The sequence below is a fragment of the Callorhinchus milii genome, unplaced genomic scaffold (genome assembly GCF_018977255.1).
Source record: "Callorhinchus milii isolate IMCB2004 unplaced genomic scaffold, IMCB_Cmil_1.0 Scaffold10, whole genome shotgun sequence".
Taxonomy (NCBI): Eukaryota; Metazoa; Chordata; class Chondrichthyes; order Chimaeriformes; family Callorhinchidae; genus Callorhinchus; species Callorhinchus milii.
In genome coordinates, this window is record NW_024704751.1 from 20075257 (window position 1) to 20098427 (window position 23171).

At 44.6% G+C, this 23171-nt stretch overlaps 1 protein-coding gene across 2 annotated transcripts in view; it reads left to right on the forward strand.

Moving 5' to 3' along the window:
• The window catches only part of angpt2b (angiopoietin 2b), an 87490-nt gene that overhangs the window by 43351 nt on the left and 20968 nt on the right, over window positions 1–23171 (forward strand). For both annotated transcript variants that reach the window (XM_042338732.1, XM_007906739.2), the window contains exons 2-4: window positions 13970–14125; window positions 17457–17578; window positions 19456–19688. In XM_042338732.1, the coding sequence (XP_042194666.1) occupies window positions 14006–14125; window positions 17457–17578; window positions 19456–19688 (475 nt within the window). In that variant the 5' untranslated portion in view covers window positions 13970–14005. The remainder of the gene's footprint in view (window positions 1–13969; window positions 14126–17456; window positions 17579–19455; window positions 19689–23171) is intronic.

A 23171-nucleotide genomic window follows, 5' to 3' on the forward strand; every position in this document is an offset into this window, starting at 1 on the left:
TAGTGGGGTAGGGGTGTGGGTAACGGGACTTGTCTACAGGGTGTGGACAAGTCTGTAGACTCACATCGCGCATTCTGTCTGTTGACTTCATCCTTTGTGATCAGCTCCGAATTCTTCCCTCTCCTCTGGCTCTGTTCCCATTCCCTTAAAAACTGCCACCATCACTCCCACCTTGAAAAAACCCTCCCTTGATGCGTCACAGCTATCAAGCTACCGGACCACCTCCAACCTCCCCTTCCTGTCCAAGGTCCTGCAACGAGTTGTCGCCTCCCAGCTGCGCTTTTTCCTCTCCATCCATTCATTATTCGAACCCTTCCAGTCGGGTTTCCGTGCTGCCCATAGCACAGAAACTGCCCTGGTCAAGGTCACCAATGACATCCGGACCATCTGCGACCAGGGCTCCCTCTGCCTCCTCGTCCTCCTCGACCTATCGGTAGATTTCGATACGGTCGACCACGCTATCCTCCTCAACCGCTTGTCCTCCCACCTCAACCTTCAAGGCCCTGTCCTTGAGTGGTTCAGGTCGTACCTCTCCCACCGTCTTCACTTTGTTTCCACGAATGCCTTTTCCTCCACCCCCCGCATTGTCTCGTGCGGTGTCCCTCAGAGCTCTGTCCTCGGTCCCCTCCTCTTCACCCTCTATATGCTCCCCCTGTGGTGACATCATCCGCAGACATGGGGTTAACTTCCACATGTATGCGGATGACACCCAACTCTACCTTTCCTCCTCTACTCTCAACTCCACGACCACCGATGTCCTGACAGCTGTCTGTCCGACATCGAGTCCTGGACGAGAGACAACTTTCTTCAGCTCAACATGCACAAAACTGAGGCCCTCCTGATTGGCTCACGTCAGCGCCTCCGCACCTCAGGCACTGACACCATCAGCATCCAACGCCGCACTCTCCACCTCTCAAAGCCATCAGGAACCTCGGGGTTCTGTTCGACCCTGAGCTGTCCTTTCTCCCTCATATCTGCGCCACAACTGGCACCGCCTTCCATCACCTCTGGAATATCGCCAGACTACGGCACTACCTCACCCCTCACGCGGCTGAAACTGTGGTCCACGCCTTTATCACCTCAAGGCTGGACTATGGGAACTCTCTCCTCGCCGGCCTTCCCGGCCCTCCCTCCACACTGCAGGTCATTCAGAACTCTGCAGCTCGTGTACTGTCCCGCACCAGACACTGCAACCACATCACTCCCACCCTCACCCTCGCTCGCCTCCACTGGCTCCCCGTCCCCCAGAGGTTTGAATTCCAGGTCCTCATCCTCACCGACAAGACCATTCACGGCCTCGCTCCCTCCTACCTCTCCGACCTACTATCCCCCTACTTACCTGCCCGTACCTTCCGTTCCTCCGGCTCCGGTCTGCTCCACATCCCCCACCCCAACCGCCCTACCATCGGTGGTCGGGCCTTCAGCCTCTCAGCCCCGAGGCTCTGGAACTCTATCCCCCAGTGCCTTCGCCACCTCCTCCCTTTCCTCCTTCAAGGCCGGTCTCAAGAACTTTCTCTTTGATCTTTAGCCTTCAGCTCCCCTCTCGACTCTCTACCCCCTCCTCACTCCCTCCCTTCCCTCCCCTCACCCTGATCATTCCCCCCTGACCCAACTGTACAGCGCCTTGGGACGTCCTCCCGACGTGAAAGGCGCTCTTTAAATGGAATCTTGTTGTTGTTGTTCCGCTCTGCTCACTGCACGATTGCACGTCCTCCCCCGCACAGTTTGTGAGGAAGCTTTCAACCACTTTCCCCCCACCCCCCACCATCTCTGGAACTCTTCCAAACTCCTTCTGTTTTACTCTCTCCCTCTGCTTTCAAAGCCCTTATTTCCTGTTTGACTGCTCGTTTGCTCATTTCCCTCCCTACCATTCCTCTCTCAAACTTTGCTAGGCTTCCTCTTTACTTTGTTCATATATATTCTGTGAAGCACTTTGAGATGTCTTGAATGCAAGAATTATTATTATTACTATTCCACCTGAAAGATGCTCTATAAGTGCAATTTGTCATGCTTTAGCTGAAGGTGAGAGTTGAATTGAGATCTTCACAATGTATTTTATGCGACAGTGTGCAGTGGGTTGTGTGGAGGTAGAGGAGAGTATGGTTACTAATAATTAATATTAATCCTTGCATTTAATAAAGTGCATTGTGAAACGCTTCACAGGTTTTACTGTAAGGTGTAGTGACTGTGTACTTTATAGGCAAACTCAGCAGCCAGTTTCCCTCCAGTGATGTCCTACGAACAGCCATGAAGAGAATGGCCAATTTTGTTTGGAGGATTGTTGGCCAAGAAACCTGGGGAAACTTCCTTCAACTTTTGAAAAGTGTTGCGGGGTCTTTAACGTTCACCTAAACAGGTACAGGTGGGCGCCTCGGTTTAACAGCTTATAATACGATGGCACTTCCGACAATGCAGCATTCACCCAAGCACTGCATTGGATTCAAGGAAAAGGTACTGTGAATACTTTCGCCAACAAAACACACAGTGAATTCACTTTACAGTATTGCCTTTGAAACGCTTTGAGACGTTTCAGCAACACGATAAGGCGCCATATCAAATTCAAAGTTTATGCAAGGATATCAGTCACAAGTAAACTTAAGTTCACAAATAGTAAACAATTTATGTAAGTTTTAGCAACGCACTTAGAGATACTTGACTCTATTGATAATAATCGCTCCCCACAACCAGAACTGTTGTGTTTATAAATCCGCTCCTGCTGCATCTCTATCTATTTATGTTGCTGTGTATTTCTCTTTGGGCAGCTGGGTGTCCGACACACGTGGAAACCAAACCAACTAAACCATTGAGCGTTCCACGTGGCTTCTAGTTTCTGTTTGTCTAGTACAACGTCCGCGCTCTCTAACCCCCTCTACCCCTCCCAGTAGGGACCACCCTGCTTACTCACTGCTGGAGTATTAGGCAAGGTTGGCAAGATGCAAGACCTGGGGACCCCAGAGTTGGCTTTGCGGTGTTGCTGTACACAAATAAACTGAGAGTGTAAGAAACGCACAGGTTGATCTCAATTCTGAGCTCAGGTCAGGCTGGCAAACCAGTGTCAATGCTGGGGTGGGGGAAGGAGAGGGGGGCGGCATTGCCAGAGATACCGTCCTTCAGATGAAATGTTACAGCAAGGTCCTGCAGGCCTATACAGGTGGTGTTAAACTTCTCGAAGAGAGAATGAGAATTAGCTGCTGTGTTCTCTTTACAAAACACGCAGTTGACTTTACAGTACACTTTACAGTTGATCTTGTTGATAATTTGAGGCATTTTGATGATGTGATAAGGTGCTGTATCAAATGCGAGGAATATTTTACCTTAAGATCTTTTGAGGTTTTTACACAGTAACCTGAGTCTGGACAGAACCAATGTAAAACTACCATTTTCTTTTTTAAAAAAATAAGCCAGAGAGACCAAGGCACATGTCAACAAATACATTATAAACCTTTTAGCAGAAAAGAATTATGGAATGAAATGTGCAGTATGTGATGTGATAATTACATTGGTGCAATAATTAGCCATTAGCACATCACGTATTGAAATTTTCACTTTGGGATTCCTATTTCAAAGCTGCCAAAGGGTTTCTGCACTTATCCACATCATCTCACTCCCTCCCATTTAGAGATGTATGTCAGTGGGATACTCTTGGAAAATTCCTGTTTTCCCATAACATCCCGATTTTCAGTCGCTTTGCCTCCCACCCTCGAGCTTTGCTGGCCAGATGCGCAGAATCGTAAAATAGTGGTTAGAAATGGGTGGAAATAAAAAATAATAAGGGGCAGAGAATATTAATGGGAGTGGTTTATAGTGCCCCAAACAGTGATCACAATATAGCACAAGGTATTAATCAAGAAATCAGTGGAGCGTGTAGGAAAGGTAAAGCGATAATAGTGGGTGATTTCAATCTCCACATAGAATGGGAAAACCAAATCAGCAAAAGTAGATCAGAAGAAGAGTTCATTGAGTGTATGAGAGATAACTTTCTAGAGCAGCTGCCGAGGAACCAACTGGGGACAGGCCATCCTAGACCTTGTTTTGTGTAACGGAACAGGGCGAGTCGGCAGTGAAGGTATTAAGAATCCTCGAGGGCAGAGTGATCACAATATGATTGAATTCTGCATTAAGTTAGAGAGGGATATAGTTAAATCCGAGGCAAGTATTCTGAATTTAATTAGGGCTAATTTTGTAGGTATGAGGAAAAATTTAGGTAAAATAGACTGGAGATTAAGAGGTAAAAATGTAGACCAACAGTGGCAAATATTTAAGGATGCAGTGCATAATTCTCAGCGGTCGCATATTCCCTTAATAATAATAATAATCCTTGCATTTGATATAGCGCTTTTCACGTCAGGAGGACGTCCCAAAGCGCTTCACAGAACACACTGTAAAGTGAATTGACTGTATATTTGTGGGCAAACGCGGCAGCCAATTGCGCACAGGAATGACCCACAAACAGTCGTAGATTGAAAATGACCAATTTTATTATTGTTTTTGGTTTTTTTTGGAGGGATTATTATTAGGCTCTGTGTGGAGCAAGGAAACTTGCCCAAGGTTTCGCCCTGCCTGGAATTGAACTCAGGTCTCTCGCTTGCAAAGCGAGTGCTCTAACCACTGAGCGGAATAAGAGTACCACAGGGAAAGCAATTCATCCGTGGCTAACAAGAGCAGTGAGGGAAAGCATCAAATTAAAAGAAAAGGCTTATAAAACTGCCAAGAAAAGCGGCAAATCTGAAGATTGGGAGAGTTTTAGAAACCAGCAAAATAAAACTAAAAAACTCATTGAGAGCAAGAAAAAGGAGTATGAAGGTAAGCGAGCGAGGAACATTAAGTCAGATTGTAAAAGTTTTTACAAATATATTAAGAAGAATAGGCTGTGAGGGTAAATGTAGGTCCACTTCAGTCAGAGATGGGAGAAGTTGTAATGGGGGACACGGACATGGCAGAGTTCCTGAATGGGTACTTTGCATCTGTCTTCACCCGAGAAGACACAACCAGTCTGTCAACACTAGAGATGAGCCAAAGAGATGAGGACAGGGAGCAACTTAGGGAAATTTTCATTACTAGAGAATTGGTGCTCGGGAAACTGTTAGCACTAAAAAGTGACAAATCCCCTGGTCCGGATGTTTTGCATCCAGAGTTTTAAAAGAGGAGCTTTGAGATAGTGGAGGCCTTGTGTCTGATCTTCCAAAATTCCTTGGATTCTGGAACAGTCCCCATGGATTGGAAGATTGCAAATGTCACACCACTATTTAAAAAAGGTGGAAAGGAAAAGATGGGGAACTATAGGCCACTTAGTCTCACATCAGTGATAGGAAAAATTTTAGAATCGTTGATTAAGGATGTGGTAGTACGGCACAATATAATTAGGCCAAGTCAACATGGCTTTACAAAACGGAAGTCATGTTTGACAAATCTCATAGAGTTTTTTGAGGATATTTCAAGTAAACTCGATAAGGGTGAATCAATGGATATGGTCTATTTGGACTTCCAGAAGGCATTCGATAAGGTGTCGCAAAAAAGGTTCGTCCAAAAGATAGGGTCCCACAGAATTAGAGGGAGCATATTAACATGGATTGGGGAATGGTTAACGGGAAGGAAACAAAGAGTGGGTATAAACGGGTCCTTTTCAGATTGGCGGGATGTGACTAGTGGAGTGTCACAAGGATCAGTCCTTGGGTCTCAGCTATTTACCATCTACATCAACGATCGAGATGAGGACATCGAAGTTAATATATCTAAATTCGTGGAACACACAAAATTAAGAGGAAGTGTCAACACAGAGGATGACATTAAAAAATGCAGCGAGACATAGATAGGTTAGGTGATTGGGCAGGGAGGTGGCAGATGAAGTATAATGTAGGGAAGTGCAAAGTCATCCACCTGGGTAGCAAAAACAGTAGAGCGGGTTATTTTTTAGAAGGGGAGAGATTGGAATGTGTTCATGCCTCTTGCATACCAGACTGCTCTGTCCGTAAATGTCTCAGGACAATAGTTTACCACTATAATTAGGAGCCTTGCAAATGCGGTAAGAGAGTCTCAGAGAGGATCTTTCCCGGTTGGGGCAGAATCTTAGGCAAGTTTTCTCACACCACGCGCCTCTGTTTACCTAGCAGTGAGTAGGAACCAGTTGTTAGTCGATTGGCGGATCACTTTTCCGAGAATAATCTCAAAAAAAATTTGGTCACTCAATCCATGAATATTTGTGGGACACTGCTGTGCGCAATTGGCTGCTGCGTTTTGCCCACAAAATATACAGTCAATTCACTTTACAGTATATTCTGTGAAACGCTTTGAGACGTCTGTAAGATGTGATAAGGTGCTATATCAAATGCAAGACTTATTATTTATTATTACGTACTGAGGAATCTCCCATCTCCCATCAGTGTGATTTCATACAGGCGTCACTTGGCCCACCGCCAGCGCTTTCTGCGAAAGCCATCTGAAAATCCCATTTCAAAGATAAATGAAGGGAAGTTTGCCATTTCCCAATGGGTGAGAATGGGAGCTAGCAGGAAATGTCATGCCTTTCTAACAGCTAAATTCAACGAGATCAGTCTGTAGATTGTTGGTTTAGTTTGTTCAATGCCTTACTTCCTAAGAGATTCAGCCAAGACTGGCAAAAGTCAACAGTTACCATTGTAGCTCCGTACAGTATAATATTGAGGCTGATGTGATGACATGAATTGGCTTGTTGTATGTTGACCGTTCCCCTTCCCACCACCCCCCCACCCCAACCCCCTCCCCTGAAGATCTCCAAATGTCAGCCTGGCTCAGTCAGTAGCACTCTCGCCTCATGAGTCAGAAGGTTATATATTCAAGCCCCACATCAGGACGTTGAACTCATAAATTCTAGGCTGGCCTTGCTGGGGGAGCGATGATTTGTTGGAGGTGGCATCCTTCGGATGAGAATTTATGCTGAGGCCCCCTCTGCTTGTTCAGCTGGATGTCAAAGATTCTGAGGCACTATTCGAAAAGAGAAGGGATTTTCTCCCGATATCCCAGCCAACAATTCCCCCCACAAATAAAATTGGTTATTCACTCCGTGGTAGTTTGTGGCACATTGGTGTGGGCAAATGAGCTGCCTTATTCACTTACAAAAGCCATAGTCGCTACAGTTTAGAGCTTCCCATGCAGTGCTTTGGGACATCCTCACCAGTACTGGACCAAATGTAAAGATTATTATTGTAATATCTCGTCATTTATTGCTGGAAAATTTGTTGAACGTTCCCCATCACACACGTGACATTGCTGGTTGAGGTAGCAGTGATCAGCTGATAGTTACACAGTCACTTCCTGAGATGAGTCCCTGCTGCTGGCTGGAGAGGGCCAGAGAAAACAGAGGAAATAAATATTTTTATTTAAAGACTTGAGCGCTCATGAGCTCGAGAGGAAACTGGGTTAAAGGAAGTAGAAAGTGCAGGAGGACCATGGCACTCAGAACTGAACTTACCTCTGTTTACCTAGGAATAAGTAGGAACCTGATTGTTAGTCGATTGGCGAATTGCTTTCCCGGAGTAATAATCTCTTCAAAAAATACATTTCACAAAATAAATAAGTAAATAATTTGGGCACAGAAACCACGACTGTTTGTGGGACACAGCCGTGCGCAATTGGCTGCCGCGTTTTGCCCACAAAATATACAGTCAATTCACTTTTACATTCTGTGAAGCGGTTTGAAGTGTCTCTAAGATGTGATAAGGCGCTATATCAAATGCAAGGATTATTAGTAATAGTACAGCTGCTGGCTCATTCACACTGCAGGGCTGCAGCATTGGTCGTGTGCAAATCTAACTGTGATCGAATCCTCCCCACTGTCTTACCTAGAACCGTGGTTGAGGCACAATCCAAACTAGTTTTTAAGAAGGAATTAGATAAATACATATCTCGAATGCAGTGCTGGGGGGAGCTCTCCATTGTCAGACCTTCCGTTCTTTGGATGAGATGTTAAACCGAGGACCCATCTGCCTGTTCAGGTGGATGTTAAAGATCCCTTGGCACTATTTGAAAAGAGAAGGGAGTTTCTCCTGTTGCCTGGCCAAGAAGATAAGAACATAAGAATTTCCTAAGCGAAATAAGACCACGGTCCATCTAGTTCACCTTCCACCATCCTGGCAGTCGCTCAAAATGTTGTATCCCAAAATATATACGGTATCCTGACAATCCCACCAGGTAAAATTGATCTCTCACTCCATGGCTGTTTGAGGGACACTGTGCTTACCTGTAAATACAGTCACTCTCTTGGCAGTAATTCCCAGTGAAGAACCATGAGTTGTTTGGACATTAATGGGGCTATATCAGATGTGAGGATAATTATTATCAGCACTGATTGCAATCTATCTTCTCTAAGCTCAGAACTTCAATTCAAGTATGAAGAAAACTATTTGTGCCCTAATTCCTCCCCAAAATAAATCAAATAATGGCAGAGCTTTGTAACAGATTGCAATTTGTGTCGAAACTTTAAAGAGTTGACATGGCTGTTGACATTCCATCTGTGACATTCCGTGGGTATCATCACGGTTGCTATTGTAACCAGGCTATTTAGCCTTTGAAGATGAAATCAAGCCTCTATTTGTGCCTGGCTTCAGATCTCCTGGCCGTAGCCCTGACCTGATGGGCACAGAGCAAGCAAAGGGGTGGGGGGCGCGGGGGCTGGGTCAGAACTGAATGTTAATGCACAGAAATGGCTGAGATATTTCAGGTGAAACCCTTTCATGTGGATTTCAGAAGCATTTATTCCTGGTAAGACATCTTCAAGTGAGGATGAAAGCAGTAAATCAGAGTAAACACTATCTGTCTATCTCTCTCATACACACCCTCACATACACACCTCTTTCTCTCACATGCTCGCTCTGTCATGTTCTCTATGCATTATACCAACTGTACGAATTTACGTTATTTTACTTGAGTCCAGTGTGTTTATTTCTGCGTCAAGAAATATTCCCTAGTGTCTGTCTTGAAAATGCCCTTTGCAACTCTGACCCTGTGTCCTCTTGTTCTACTGTCTTGGTATATTTGAAAGAATGTTCTAGGTTTACTTTTTCAATCACATTTAAATTTTTTATAAGATTCTGTCTGAGTCATCTTTCAAAGCTTAAAGGCTCCAGCTTGTCCAATCATTCCTCAAATGGTCTGACATTAAATAAACCCTGTAGGCGATTTGCCAACCTAACTCTTGGGTTTGTGATCAAAGATCATTGCAATTTTTTTCTGCAACAACAAAAAAGGCACCATAACACACATAACAGTCAAGTTATTAGCACCGAATGCACTGTAAATGGGAACCGCTGGCACTTGCTTTGGATTCGGGATATAGGTGGTGAAAAAATAGTACAGAGAGATAAAGAGCACAGAGCAAAATAAACTTCTGACAACAGTCCAGGTCAAAACAAGGACAATAACTCTAAAAGCAACAGAAACGTCATTGCCGACTAGTGTAAATATCTCTATTTTTTGCTGTTAATAACAATCCTTGCATTTGATAAAGCATCTCATCGCTTTGTCAACAAGACTCACAGCGTTTCACAGGATTTCCTGGGAAATGTAGTGACTGTATTTGTAGGCGAACATGGCAGCCAATTTGGGTGCAGAAACATTCCACAAACAGCCGTGAAGCAATTGACAATTTTTTTTTGCGGGGGCTAGGAGTGGAGTGGGGGAATTGTTGGCTAGGACACCAGGAGAGAGAAACTCCCTTTGTAAAACATTTGCTAAAATAGTCCATTTATAAACCTGGGAGTTATTGTATCAACAGAAGTACTTATTGACAGAAGGAGGTGGGTCAGTCCAGAATTTCAAGTCACATAGGAATACAGGCTTGGAGAAGGTGAGGGCGTGGTGGTGAATGGCTGGCCTGGTATACAGGAGCAAACATAGCAGTGTCTGATCCACTGTCTGTATTCCATTTGAAGATGTGTGCTCACCATTTTGCAATGCAGGTCAGATAGCTCTGAGACTGAGGATGTCTGTGTTTGACATCAACATAACATCAGAAGGATTCACCGGGGCTTTGAGCTCACATTCTAGGCTGATTAGGCTGACATTCCAGTTCAGTGCTGGAGGGATGTTGTATTGTCAGAGGTGACATCCTTCGGATGAGATGTTAAACCGAGTTCCGGTCTACCTTAAGAAAATCCCGTGGCCCTAATGGAAAAGGAAAGGGGGTCTCTCTCCTGGCCAACAATCCTCCACATACATTTGGTCATTTGCTAAATGGCTGTGGAATGTAGCTGTGTGCAGATTAGCTGCTGCGTTCATCTATAAAATATTCAGTCACTACACTTTATAGTAAATGCTGTGAGATGCTTTGATAACATGATAAGACGCAATATATTATACTGTGAATAATCCTTGCATTTGATGCCATTGCGACGTCTCAAAATGCTTCACAGAATATACTGTAAAGTGAATTGACTGTATATTTTATGGGCGAAACACAGCAGCCAATTGTGCACAGCAGTGTCCCACAAACAGTCGTGGATTGTAGTGGCCAATTTAATATTTTTTTTGAAGGAATTATTACTCCCGGAAAGGCGATCCGCCAATTGACGATCAACCGGGTTCCTACTTACTGCGAGGTAAACAGATGTATGTGGAGTAAGGAAACTTGCCCAACATTTTGCCCTGCCGAAAATCGAACCCAGGTATATTGTGTGGGCGAAATGTGGCAGCTAATTACACAGAGCAGTGTCCCACAAACAGTCATGGAGTGAGTGATCATTTTATTTGGTGGATTGTTGGCCAGGACACCTCTCTTTTTGAATAGTGCCATGGGATCTTTAATGTCCACCTGAACAGGCAGACGGGACTCAGTTTCAAGTCTCATACTGCACTGCATTGGAGTGTCAGGTTAGACTGTGTGATTCCAAGTTCTGACATGGGGCTTGTACCCACAACCTTGTGAGTCAGAGGCAAGAGTCCGAACACTGATCCAGGCTGACACACATTTACATTTGAAATACCTTTTGTGTCAGGAGGATGAATGAACCATAACAGTACGATGTTGGGTGTAAGTGGACTCCTCTGCCTCTCCCCTGGTTGAACCTTTTTCCTGTGTTGATTAACTGCTTTATATGTGGCCCAAACAAATGTTTAGCATGTCTGGAATGCAGCACGTGGCTTCCATCCCTCTGATGAGGGATGTGGTCGAAACCACAGCTATGTTGATGCAATAAGTGGGAAAGTCCACAAGTTGAAGTGTGGACATGTTGTAAAACAGACTAAACTGAGCTGGGAGATACCACAGGCAGTGAGAGAGGAACAAGAAAGGGAAATCTATCCCTTAAAGACTCACTCTTTAATCCAAAGTGTACAAATTATTCTCTGTCAGACTCTCTCCAACTCGTTTGTAAATTTGTATTGTATTGTTTGATCTGGAGAAGATCTGTACCAACTGGGAATAGTATAGTCTCCCCTTGACAATTCATCAGTTAAACCAATGACAAATTTAGCACATTAATCTAACAGAAGTATCCATGCATGACATTCCCCACGAGCCTACAGATTGGGTTGAAGGTCCCCCTTATCTTGTCCTCTTAGTGATGGGTTTTCTTCAATTGTAAGACTACATGTCTGTACAAGCTAAGGCTAGGTGGAATTTCGCGACTGTGTTCTCCTGTATTTCCTATTTCCTATTCCACAAATAACCTCTCAATGTTAAAATTATCCACAACTGTTTATGAGACATTGCTGTGCGCAATTGGCTGCCGCGTTTTGCCCACAAAATACACAGTGAATCCACTTTGCAATATATTCTGTGAAGCGCTTTGAGTCGTCTCAATGATGTGATAAGGCACTGTCTTAAATACAAGGATTATTATTATTATCAAAATAACTCACAGCAAAGTTCAGTCAAGTAGAGAGTGACTGAGTATTCTGGGCAATCACAGAAACCATTTTTGTGTATAACAAATATTTGGGGGGTTGGAGGACATTTATTGATGTTACTGAAATTTTTCCTCCTCTCCTCTTGACTAGTTTAAATCAAATGAAAGGCTATTTCCCCACTCTTTTCTTCACACCTTTTGAACTTTTGAAAGATACAAATCAGAATAAGACCACAAGATCCGAAAAACAACCCTGTTCTTCTGTGTCACTTTTAGCTCATGATCTAAGCTGACACTCCAGCACAGTGCAGGTGCCATGCTTTGGTTAGGATGTTAAATCAAAGTGGACGTAAAGGGAAGGGAGTTTCTCCTGGTGTCCTGGCCAACAATTCCTTAACTAATTGATCATTCACCTCTTCACTGTTTGTGGGACGTTGGTGCTCGCAAATCAGCCACCTTGTTTGCCAACACAATACGTAGTCACTACACTTTACAGTAAAAACCTGTGAAATGCTTTGAGATGTTTTGACACAATAAGGAGCCGTGTCAAGTACAAGGATTATTATTGTTATAATATGTAGAGGTAATTTTATGCCACAGAAGAGCTTTGATTCCTCCAGCAAAGGAAAGCCACCATATGGTCGGAGGCAACATTAAAGACGCTTTGATGAACTGCTCAAACTTTTGTTTTAATTTAATTCTTTGCTGAAGTTATGAAAATATTCTAGAAAAATCTCAGTTACATTTTACAGCTGTGAATGACTGTTTTAATCCTGGCTCCTTAACCGGACAGGGACTACTAATGGTGGTGTACTGGACAGATGTAGCGTAGCTCAGGACAGCATGAGCTCCCTGAGGTCTATCGTAGCTGATTCTGGATTTATATACAAAGATGCCTGAGAGTCTGACTCAGCCTTGTGTGGCTGTGCTCACCAAGAACTAATACAGAGTCCCGTAGTGCAATGGTTTTAATCCTTGCATTTGATATAATCCTTGCATTTGATGTAGTGCTTTTCACGTCGGGAGGACGTCCCAAAGCGCTTCACAGAACACATTGTAAAGTGAATTAACTGTATATTTGTGGGCGAACGCGGCAGCGCACAGCAATGTCCCACAAACAGTTGTAGATTGAAAATGATCAATTTATTATTGTTTTTGGTTTTGGAGCGATTATTATTAGGTGTGTAGAGTAAGGAAACTTGCCCAAGGTTTCGCCCTCTGCCTGGAATTGAACTCAGAGCACTCGCTTTGCAAGCAAGAGACCTAACCACTGAGCTACAGGACTCCACAACTGAAGTAATTGAGGTTAGCAAGCTTGCCTCGCAAGCTTCAAATCCTGGGCTGGACGAAACCTTAGGGAACTTTCCTTACTCCACACGCCTAATAATAATCCCTCCAAAACAAAACAATAATAAGTTGGTCATTTTCAATCCATGATTGTTTGTGGGACATTGCTGTGTGCAATTGGCTGCTGCGTTCGCCCACAAATATACAGTCAATTCACTTTACAGTATATTCTGTGAAGCGCTTTGAGATGTCGAGAAGACGTGAAAAGTGCTATATCAAATGCAAGGATTATTATTATTATTATTACTCCACATGCTTCTGTTTAACCAGCAGTAAGTAGGAACCCAGTTGTTAGTCGATTTCTGGGGGTAGTAATCCCTCAAAAAAAAATTGGGTCACTTGGGATAAAGCTTGGTGTGACCCCCAATCTTTCAACCTCTGCCTTTCCTTCACTTTCCTGTCGTTCTGACATCCTAGCTCACTGTTAGTTTACAAAGGTATAAAAAGTACAAGAATCTCCATGCCTCTCTCCACACACACATAGACACACATACACACAGACACACAGACACACTCTTGAGTTCTGTGTGGAAGCTTCCAATCCCATCATATTTCCATTACTGAATCCTCTCCTTTTTTTACAATCCTCTCCTTTTTTTTGTTTCTCTTCAAAAAGTAACTAAAGCCATTCAGTTGATGGTTTTTCCTGTCTCTATAAAACTCCATTACCAGTTGGCAGCCTCCTGAATGTTAGGACTATCAAAACATTAGGAGTGTGGGATGCTTTTATCGCTCCCTGTAACTTGTGTGTCATTACTGCATTGTGTTGGTGTAACAGGCTTTATATGGTGGTTTCTCTGCAGCTGGAAAGCTATATCCAGGACAGTGTGAAGACCGAGATGGTTCAGATCCAACGCAACGCGGTGCAGAACCAGACAGCAGCCATGCTTGAGATCGGCACCAGTCTGCTGACCCAAACCGCGGAGCAAACACGCAAACTTACCGATGTAGAAACCCAGGTAACTCTATTCCTCCGATCACGTGAACCTAGAGGAGAAACCTTCGTGACTATTATTTGTTGTTCTATACTCTGAAATTTCCGGGCGGGATGAAACCTTATAATAATAATCCTTGCATTTGATACAGCGCCTCATCACGTCTTCGAGGTCTCAAAGCGCTTCACAGGATATACTGTAAAGTGAATTGAATGTATATTTTGTGGGCAAAACGCGGCAGCCAATTGCGCACAGCAGCGTCCCACAAACAGTCATGGATTGAATGATCGACATTATTAGGGAGTAAGGAAACTTGCCCTGTCTGGGAATCGAACTTAGGTCCACTTGCTTGCGAGGCGAATGCTCTAATCACTAAACCACAGGACCCTTCAAGTTTCCTTACTCCGCATGATTCTGTTTACCTTGCAGTTAAGTAGGAACCCGGTTGTTAGTCGATTGGTGGATCGCTTTTCCGGGGGTAATAATCCCTTCAAAAAAAAATGGTTGCACAATCCACTTTACAGTATGTTCTGCGAAGCTCTTTGAGATGTCTCAACAATGTGATAAAGCTCTATATCAAATGAGAGGATTATTGTTATAAATTCCGGTTTCGTTTTTACTCTGGATCAGAAGATTCACAAGATCAAGAAGATCCTTTGGCCTATCTTATCTCATCCCTCCACAATGCTCGCCATCCATTCCCCTCCCTCAAACTTCCTGCTATATGTCCTGGATTTGCCTCCCTCAACCCCTTCGCCTCGCCGTTGTGTCCCAAGTTGGATTGAGCTCATGGTCCAGGCTGCCATTTGCATCGTTGAGGGACAGATGCGTTGTTAGAGATGCAGTCCATTAAATGAGAATAGTTCAATTAAATCATAATTTTTTTCAAAAGAACAGGGCGTTCTCCCTGTCTCCCAGCCAATCTGTCTCCAGATACATAATCATAAAAAAAGCATCTCTTTGCTTTTGGCAAAACATTGTTGTTGGACATGAGCTGGCACTCTCACTGCAACACAGCAGCGCTGCATGTAAATTAACTCAAACTGCTTCTCCAAGCACTTTGAGAAGTTTTGACAAGATGATGAGGCGTGATATTAAATTAAAGTACAATGCCTTGCTCTCGTTAAGTGACTTTCAGGAAGAGAAAATCGGGCCAAAATTGTGGCGTTAAAAAATGCATTCTATTTCTTAATTGAGAGATAGAAAGTATCTGGCAACATGAAGTTTGATGGGCTGAAGGGACTTCTTCATCGGAACCTCATGATATTTTGAGAAATATCACAGTTTGGATCTCTGACTGTTCAGTAAGTGTTGCCAACGAATTCAGTCACTACACGTTAGAGAAAAATAAATCCTTTGCCAAAGACACTTCTGGTCACAGTGGCCTGATGAGCCGGACGATGGCCTCGTTTCAGCAGGTTGCATTATTAGCTTGTGTACTATCCCGCACCAGGCTTCGGGACCACATCACTCCCACCCTCGCTCGCCTCCACTGGCTCCCCATCCCCCAGAGGATCGAATTCAAGATCCTCATCCTCACCTACAAGGCTTTCACGGCCTTGCTCCCTCCTACCTCTCCGACCTACTATCCCCCTACCTACCTGCCCGTACCCTCCGTTCCTCTGGCTCTGGTCTGCTCCACACCCCCCGCCCCAACCGCCCTACCATCGGTGGTCGGGCCTTCAGCCTCTCAGCCCCGAGGCTCTGGAACTCTATCCCCCAGTGCCTTCGCCGCTTCCTCCCTTTCCTCCTTCAAGGCCGGTCTCAAGACCTTTCTCTTTGACCGTGCCTTCAGCTCCCCTCTCGACTCTCTACCCCCTCCTCGCTCCCTCCCTCCCCTCCCCTCGCCCTGACCATTTCCCCCCTCCTCACCCCCTCCCTTCCCTTCCCTCACCCTGACCATTTCCCCCCTGCTCGGGTCCTGACCCAACTGTCCAGTGTCTTGGGACGTCCTCCCGACGTGAAAGGCACTCTATAAATGCAATCTTGTTGTTGTTATTGCAAATGCTTCAGATGAGACATTAAACTGAGATGCCATCTGCCTGAAAGTATCTCGCAGTGTGCCAGCCAACAGGTACAATTACTTGATCACTTTATGCCTGTTTGTGTAGGCAATTCAGGCGCTGTTTTTTCTAACAAATACACGGTCAATAAAGATGACAGTGATATCCGACAGACCCCATAGCAAATGCAAGGATTGTTGTGGTACCCGATTGTTGCGTGTACCCGATTGTTGCGTGTACCCGATTGTTGCGTGTACCCGATTGTTGCGTGTACCCGATTGTTGCGTGTACCCGATTGTTGCGTGTACCCGATTGTCGCGTGTACCCGATTGTCGCGTGTACCCGATTGTCGCGTGTACCCGATTGTCGCGTGTACCCGATTGTCGCGTGTACCCGATTGTCGCGTGTACCCGATTGTCGCGTGTACCCGATTGTCGCGTGTACCCGATTGTCGCGTGTACCCGATTGTCGCGTGTACCCGATTGTCGCGTGTACCCGATTGTCGCGTGTACCCGATTGTCGCGTGTACCCGATTGTCGCGTGTACCCGATTGTCGCGTGTACCCGATTGTCGCGTGTACCCGATTGTCGCGTGTACCCGATTGTCGCGTGTACCCGATTGTCGCGTGTACCCGATTGTCGCGTGTACCCGATTGTCGCGTGTACCCGATTGTCGCGTGTACCCGATTGTCGCGTGTACCCGATTGTCGCGTGTACCCGATTGTTGCGTGTACCCGATTGTTGCGTGTACCCGATTGTTGCGTGTACCCGATTGTTGCGTGTACCCGATTGTTGCGTGTACCCGATTGTTGCGTGTACCCGATTGTTGCGTGTACCCGATTGTTGCGTGTACCCGATTGTTGCGTGTACCCGATTGTTGCGTGTACCCGATTGTTGCGTGTACCCGATTGTTGCGGTATCTGATTGTTGCGTGTACCTGATTGTTGCGTGTACCCGATTGTTGCGTGTACCCGATTGTTGTGTGTACCCGATTGTTGCGGTATCTGATTGTTGCGGTACCTGATTGTTGCGGTATCTGATTGTTGCGGTATCTGATTGTTGTGGTATCTGATTGTTGTGGTATCTGATTGTTGTGGTATCTGATTGTTGCGGTATCTGATTGTTGCGGTATCTGATTGTTGCGGTATCTGATTGTTGTGGTATCTGATTGTTGTGGTATCTGATTGTTGTGGTATCTGATTGTTGTGGTATCTGATTGTTGTGGTATCTGATTGTTGTGGTATCTGATTGTTGTGGTATCTGATTAAATCAGGTTGTGAAGCCTCCAAGTTTGTTGAGTTCTAGCAAATGCCAGACCTGTTATATCCTGGTGATGTTTTGTCCTGTTTTCAGGTACTCAATCAGACATCAAGACTCGAAATACAGTTGTTGGAGAACTCGCTTTCAACCAATAAACTGGAGAAAGAAATTCTGGTGCAGACACAGGAGATCAGCAAACTCCATGAAAAGAACAGGTGAGAGTCAGAAGCCTCACTACAACTTCACTGCATGGACTCACTGAGGTTCACATGGACAGACACTGTATTCAAGCACCCTGAGACGCTATCCTGCATGAAGAGAGCTATGAAAATCAAGTTGCTGTGGTTGTCTAACTGATCTGTGCAGAAGGAAAGGGGAACATGTTAGTATAGGAAGATTGCTAATAGTGTACAGTGCTTTAGTCTTGGAGTAATGTGTACTGAGCAGGTCATATACAATCAATGCACTTCACAGTATATTCTGTGAAGTGCTTTGAGATGTCACAACAACATGATAAGGCGCTATATCAAAAGCAAGGATTATTATTATTTTCATTATTATAACAGGGTTGCCGAGGCACAGGGCTGGAGGAAGGAGCTATTAACAATGATTACACTGAGGCTAATTAGCAACATCTATAATTGGGAGCAACAATGAGACTTCCTCCTGATACGAAAGGCACGGTATCAATTACACCGGAATTTGATAATTTTATTATAATAACAAGAGCCCATTATCCCTGTCACCACATTGCTGTGCCTTGCTTGTAATGTCCATCCCTGAGCACCCTTTGGCCAGTGAAGATCGATCTACATCAGTGAGTGAAGAACACAGAAACAGGAAGAGATCATTCAACCCACTGAGCTCTTCATAGATTATGGCAGATCTTTTAATCCTATTCCCCTCCCCTTTTATTTACACCCTCACTTTCCAACCCTCCTCCCTCTCTCTTTCTCTGTTTTAATGATCGCAGTATTCTGCTGCTACGGCTTTCTGGGGCACTGCATTCCACAGTTTCATAAACTTTTGCATGAAGAAATGTTAAACACTGTTTGTCACTGAGCTCCTTTGTGCCTCCTGCTATAATTTTATTTAAGTTAATTATTGAATAATCATTTTATCAGCCATGTGAATCGGCCATGCATTAGATATTAAAGAGAATCTCAACAACATCACAGTCTCTCTTCCTTCCCCTGCCATCTCCTGCTCTCTTTTCTGTCCTCTCCCATTTCTCTTTCCTCCCCCCCCCCTCTCTCTTTCCCTTTCTCCCCCTTTTCTCCCTCTTCCTTCCGCTCTCTACCCTTTCTCTCTTCCCTCCTCTCCCTCATCTCTCTCCCTCTCACCTCTTTCTCCCATCTCTCTGTCCCCTCCCTTTCTCTCCCTCTCCTCTTTTTTACTCTCTTCATTCCCCTTTCTTTTCTCTCTGCCCTCTATCATTTCCCTTCTTGCTAATATATCCTCATGAGCACACTTACCACACAGCAGGAAAACAAAACAAGACTAATAAATTCAGATCTGAATAGCCATGGCTGAATGAAGCCAAGCCAAGAGTGTGAGATTGGAGAGAGTTGCCAGCTCTGGTTTATCACCACCTTGGCAATGCAATCATTTCATTTCCTGCTGTGCGTTTTGTTTGCTGTGAAACCTTTGTATATGGAATCAAGGTCCAAAGTGAAAGAGACACGATTAATAATAATCCATTTGATACCGGGCTTTCCATATTGGAAGGACGTCTCAAAGCCTTTCACAGGATATACTGTAAAGTATGTGTATTTTGTAGGTGAACTAAATAGTAATCAACAGCAACAATAACAACTTGCATTTATATAATAGTTAGGACAAAGCAAACATGATTGTAAGGCACAGGATTGAGGGGACGTGAAACCAAAGTAATGGTTAGAAAATGCCACTGTTGGGTTTTATTCACCGGTCAATTGTCGAAGGAGGATAAAACTGAAAGATCTCAGGACTTCCACAGCTTTGAGATCCAATGATGAGAAGAATGAATGAAGTGTCCTAATTATTGTGCAGTTTGACCACAAAGACACGTCAGTGTTTGAATGGTTCAATTTTTCCTTTCTATGCCCTTCAGTTTTTTAGAGAAGAAGGTTCTGGAAATGGAAGGCAAGCATGACGTGGAGCTTCAGTCAATCAAGGCTGAGAAAGTGGAGATGCAGCAGCTACTGGTGAAGCAGAGTGCGGTGATGGGAGAGCTGGAGAGACAGCTGAGCACGGCAACCCACAACAACAGCCTCTTACAGCAGCAGCAGATGATGCTCATGGACACTGTCCACAACCTGCTGAAAATGGTCTCCCACGGCAATGGTAAGAAATGTTGGGCAAGTTTCTTTGCTCCACACGCCTCTGTTCACCTAGCAGTAAGAAGGAACCCGGTTGTTAGTCGATTGGTGGATTGCTTTTCCGGGGGTATTAATCCCTTCAAAAAAAATCTGGTCACTTCAATCCACGACTGTTTGTGGGACACTGCTGTGCGCAATTGGCTGCCGCGTTTCGGCCACAAAATATACAGTCAATTCACTTCACAGTATATTCTGTGAAGTGCTTTGAGACGTCTCAAACAACAACAACAAGATTACATTTATATAGCGCCTTTCATGTCAGGAGGACATACAGCATTTCAGACCCGAACTGGGGTCAGGGAGGGAGAAGGGAGGGGAGGGGAAGGGAGGTGACCGATGGCATGGTCGAAGAGGAGAGTCTTGAGGCGGGACTTGAAGGAGTCTAAGGAGGGGGTGAGGTGGAGTGATTGGGGGATGGAGTTCCAGAGGTTGGGGGCAGAGTGACTGAAGGCTCTCCCGCCAATGGTGGGGCGGGTGGGTCCAGGGACGTGGAGCCGACAGAACCGGCTGAGCGGAAGGAACTGGATCCTCTGAAGGACAGGGAGCCAATGAAGTGACTTGCCACTATATTAAATGCAAGAATTATTATTATTACTATAGCGACAGCATCAGCACAGCTATATTTAGGGATGTTGAGTGCCTCCAGTTGGTAGCACTCTTTCCTTTGGGACAGACAGTTGTGGGTTTGAGCTTCACGTGCAGTGCTGGGGGAATGCTGCATTGTCTGAGGCGCTGTTATTCAGATGGGACATTAAACCGAGGTCCCATCCGATTTCTTAAGTGGCCGTTAAGTATTCTGTGGCACAATTTGAGAAGAGGAGGGAGTTTCTTCCAGTATCTTGACCAACAATCAATCCCCCAGATAAAGTTGGTCATTCACTTCATGGCTGTTTGTGGAATGTTGCTGAGCACAAATTGACTGCTGAGTTCACCTACAAAATACGCAGTCACTACACTTGATGGTGAATCTGGTGAAGAGTCGTGAGGCATCCTCCTGATGTGGAAAGGCCCCTTGAATATTAATATTTCATTAAATAAATAAAATAATAATTTGGTAATTTGTGGGACATTGCTGTGCGCAACTGCCTGCCAAGTTTCGCCCACAAAATACACAGTTAATTCACTTTACAGTGTATTCTGTGAAGTGCTTTGTGACGTCCCAACGCCGTGATAAGGCGCTATATCAAATGCAACAATTATTATTATTATCAATGGTCCAAACTGGCAGTGAAATAGTTTATCATCTGCTGTATAGCACTCCAGCATCACACAGAATGATTGAACCTGCCCACTCAAAGCAAAAATATCCATCGCATTTAGCTTTTGTTAACTGCTTTAGCATTTTGTGTCACTCTGTGACAAACAATTTTGATAAAAATAATAACTTGTAATTATCAGGACTTTTCCTGTAGGAATAAATGTCTGAAAGATAGACAAAAATAGAATTGAACAGAATTGTGGTGAATGTTGTTACGGATATGAATGCAGGAGCCTATCTGCCTCAGCGACATCCAATAAACAGCAAACAGCAAAAATATACAAAGCGCGTAGGCCCCCCACACCCCTCCTCCCTCCCGAATCTGAATACATTTATCCCATTGAAGTAGATCCTGTTTTGGAAATGTCTATTCTGTTGCTGCTCCTCAACTGTTTAACTTTACTGTATGTGGGTCCGTCTTGTCTGCTTGTCTGTCTGTGTGTGTGTGTGTGTGTATCAATTTATAAAAAATATTTGGTTGCTCAATCTAGGATTGTTTGTGGGACGTTGCTGTGCGCAATTGGCTGCCACGTTGCGCCCAAAACATATACAGTCAATTCACTTTACAGTATAGTCTGTGAAGCTCTTTGAGACGTTGCGAAGATGTGATGAGGCACTGTATCAAATGCAAGGATTATTAATATTATTATTATGAGATGTGCAGCCGATTAATTTGAAATTGGTGTAAATTTGTGATGAGGAAGGGAATATAAACTGGGAGAAAAACTTCACATTTCACAAGATCAATGTGTCAGCCTCTCGTTGTTGGTAGCACTCTCGCCACTGAGTCAGATGGTTGTGGGTTCAAGCTCCACGTAAGGACTTTGAACGCTTGTCGTCTCAGCTGACACTCCAGTGCAGTGCAGGGGGCGTCCTGCATTGTTGGAGGTGCCGTTTCTTGGATGAGACATTAAGCTGAGGAGGCCCTGTCTTGTCTGTCTGTTCAGGTGGATGTTTAGGATCTCTTGACACTATTTGAAAAGGGAACAGAGTTTCTCCTGGTGTCCTGGCCAACAATATCCTGTAAAATGATTTTGGACGTCCTCCCAAAGTGAAACTTGTTACACCAAATGTATGGTTTGGTATTATGATTAAATCACAGATGGGTTCTAATGACAAAACTTTAGTCAAATTGATCACGACCTTCCAGAATATGCGCTGATCACAGCATCAATCTGTTTTGTTTTGTTAAATGAATACAGTTTTCTTGTGTCAGCCAACAATTCCCCACATAACATACTCAGTTCACATCATAGCTGTTGATGGGGCCTTACTGTGGCCAAATTGGCTGTCATGTTCCCTAAAACATTCCCACTCCCTATAAATACTCTGAAGTGCTTTGAGATGAGCTCCTGATGTGAAAGTCACTGTATAATGTAAAATTGTTGAATGAAATGAGAGGATTTATAATAATAAACTTCACCTTTGATATAATGCCTATAACATGGTAATATTTCAATGCACTTCACACAGTATTACAGTAAAGTGTAGGTGAACACAGCGATATCCCATAAACAGCCGTAAAGTTTTATTTGGGGGATTTGTTGGCCAGGAAACCAGGAGAAACTCCCTTCTCTTTAGCGTCCACCTGAACAGGCAGACCAAATCTCGGTTTAAAGTCTCGTCCAAAGGATGGCACCTCTGACATCTAGTGTAACTCAGCACACTATAAATAATGCAGCTATCTTAATTGTGGGCTTGTCATAGCTGACAGCAAACGTTGCTCTGAAAGATGAGCTTGACATCAGTGGGCAAGTTGTGTTGATGTCTTATTGGCTTGGGTGAAATGTGCTTTCTACAGTTCAAGATCCTGGTCCTCACCTCCAAAGCCCTCCATTGTCTTGCTCCCCCCTACCTCTGTAACCCCCTTCTATTCTGCTCGCTCCCTCCGCTCAGCGGGCTCCGGCCTGCTTCACCTCCCCACTTTTGGCGGACGGGCCTTCTGCCACTCTGCCCCCACCCTCTGGAACTCCATCCCGTAGTTCCTCCGCCTTGCCCCCTCCCTTGCCGCCTTCAAGCCCCATCTCAACACCGTTCTCTTCGACTGTGCTTTCGATCTCCCTGCTTCCCCCCCCTGCCCTCCACCCTCTTCGACGCTGACCCCCAGCTCAGGTCTGAAACTCTGTATATCCAGCGCCTTGGGATGTCCTCCCAACACGAAAGGCACTTTACAAATGTAATTTTGTTGTT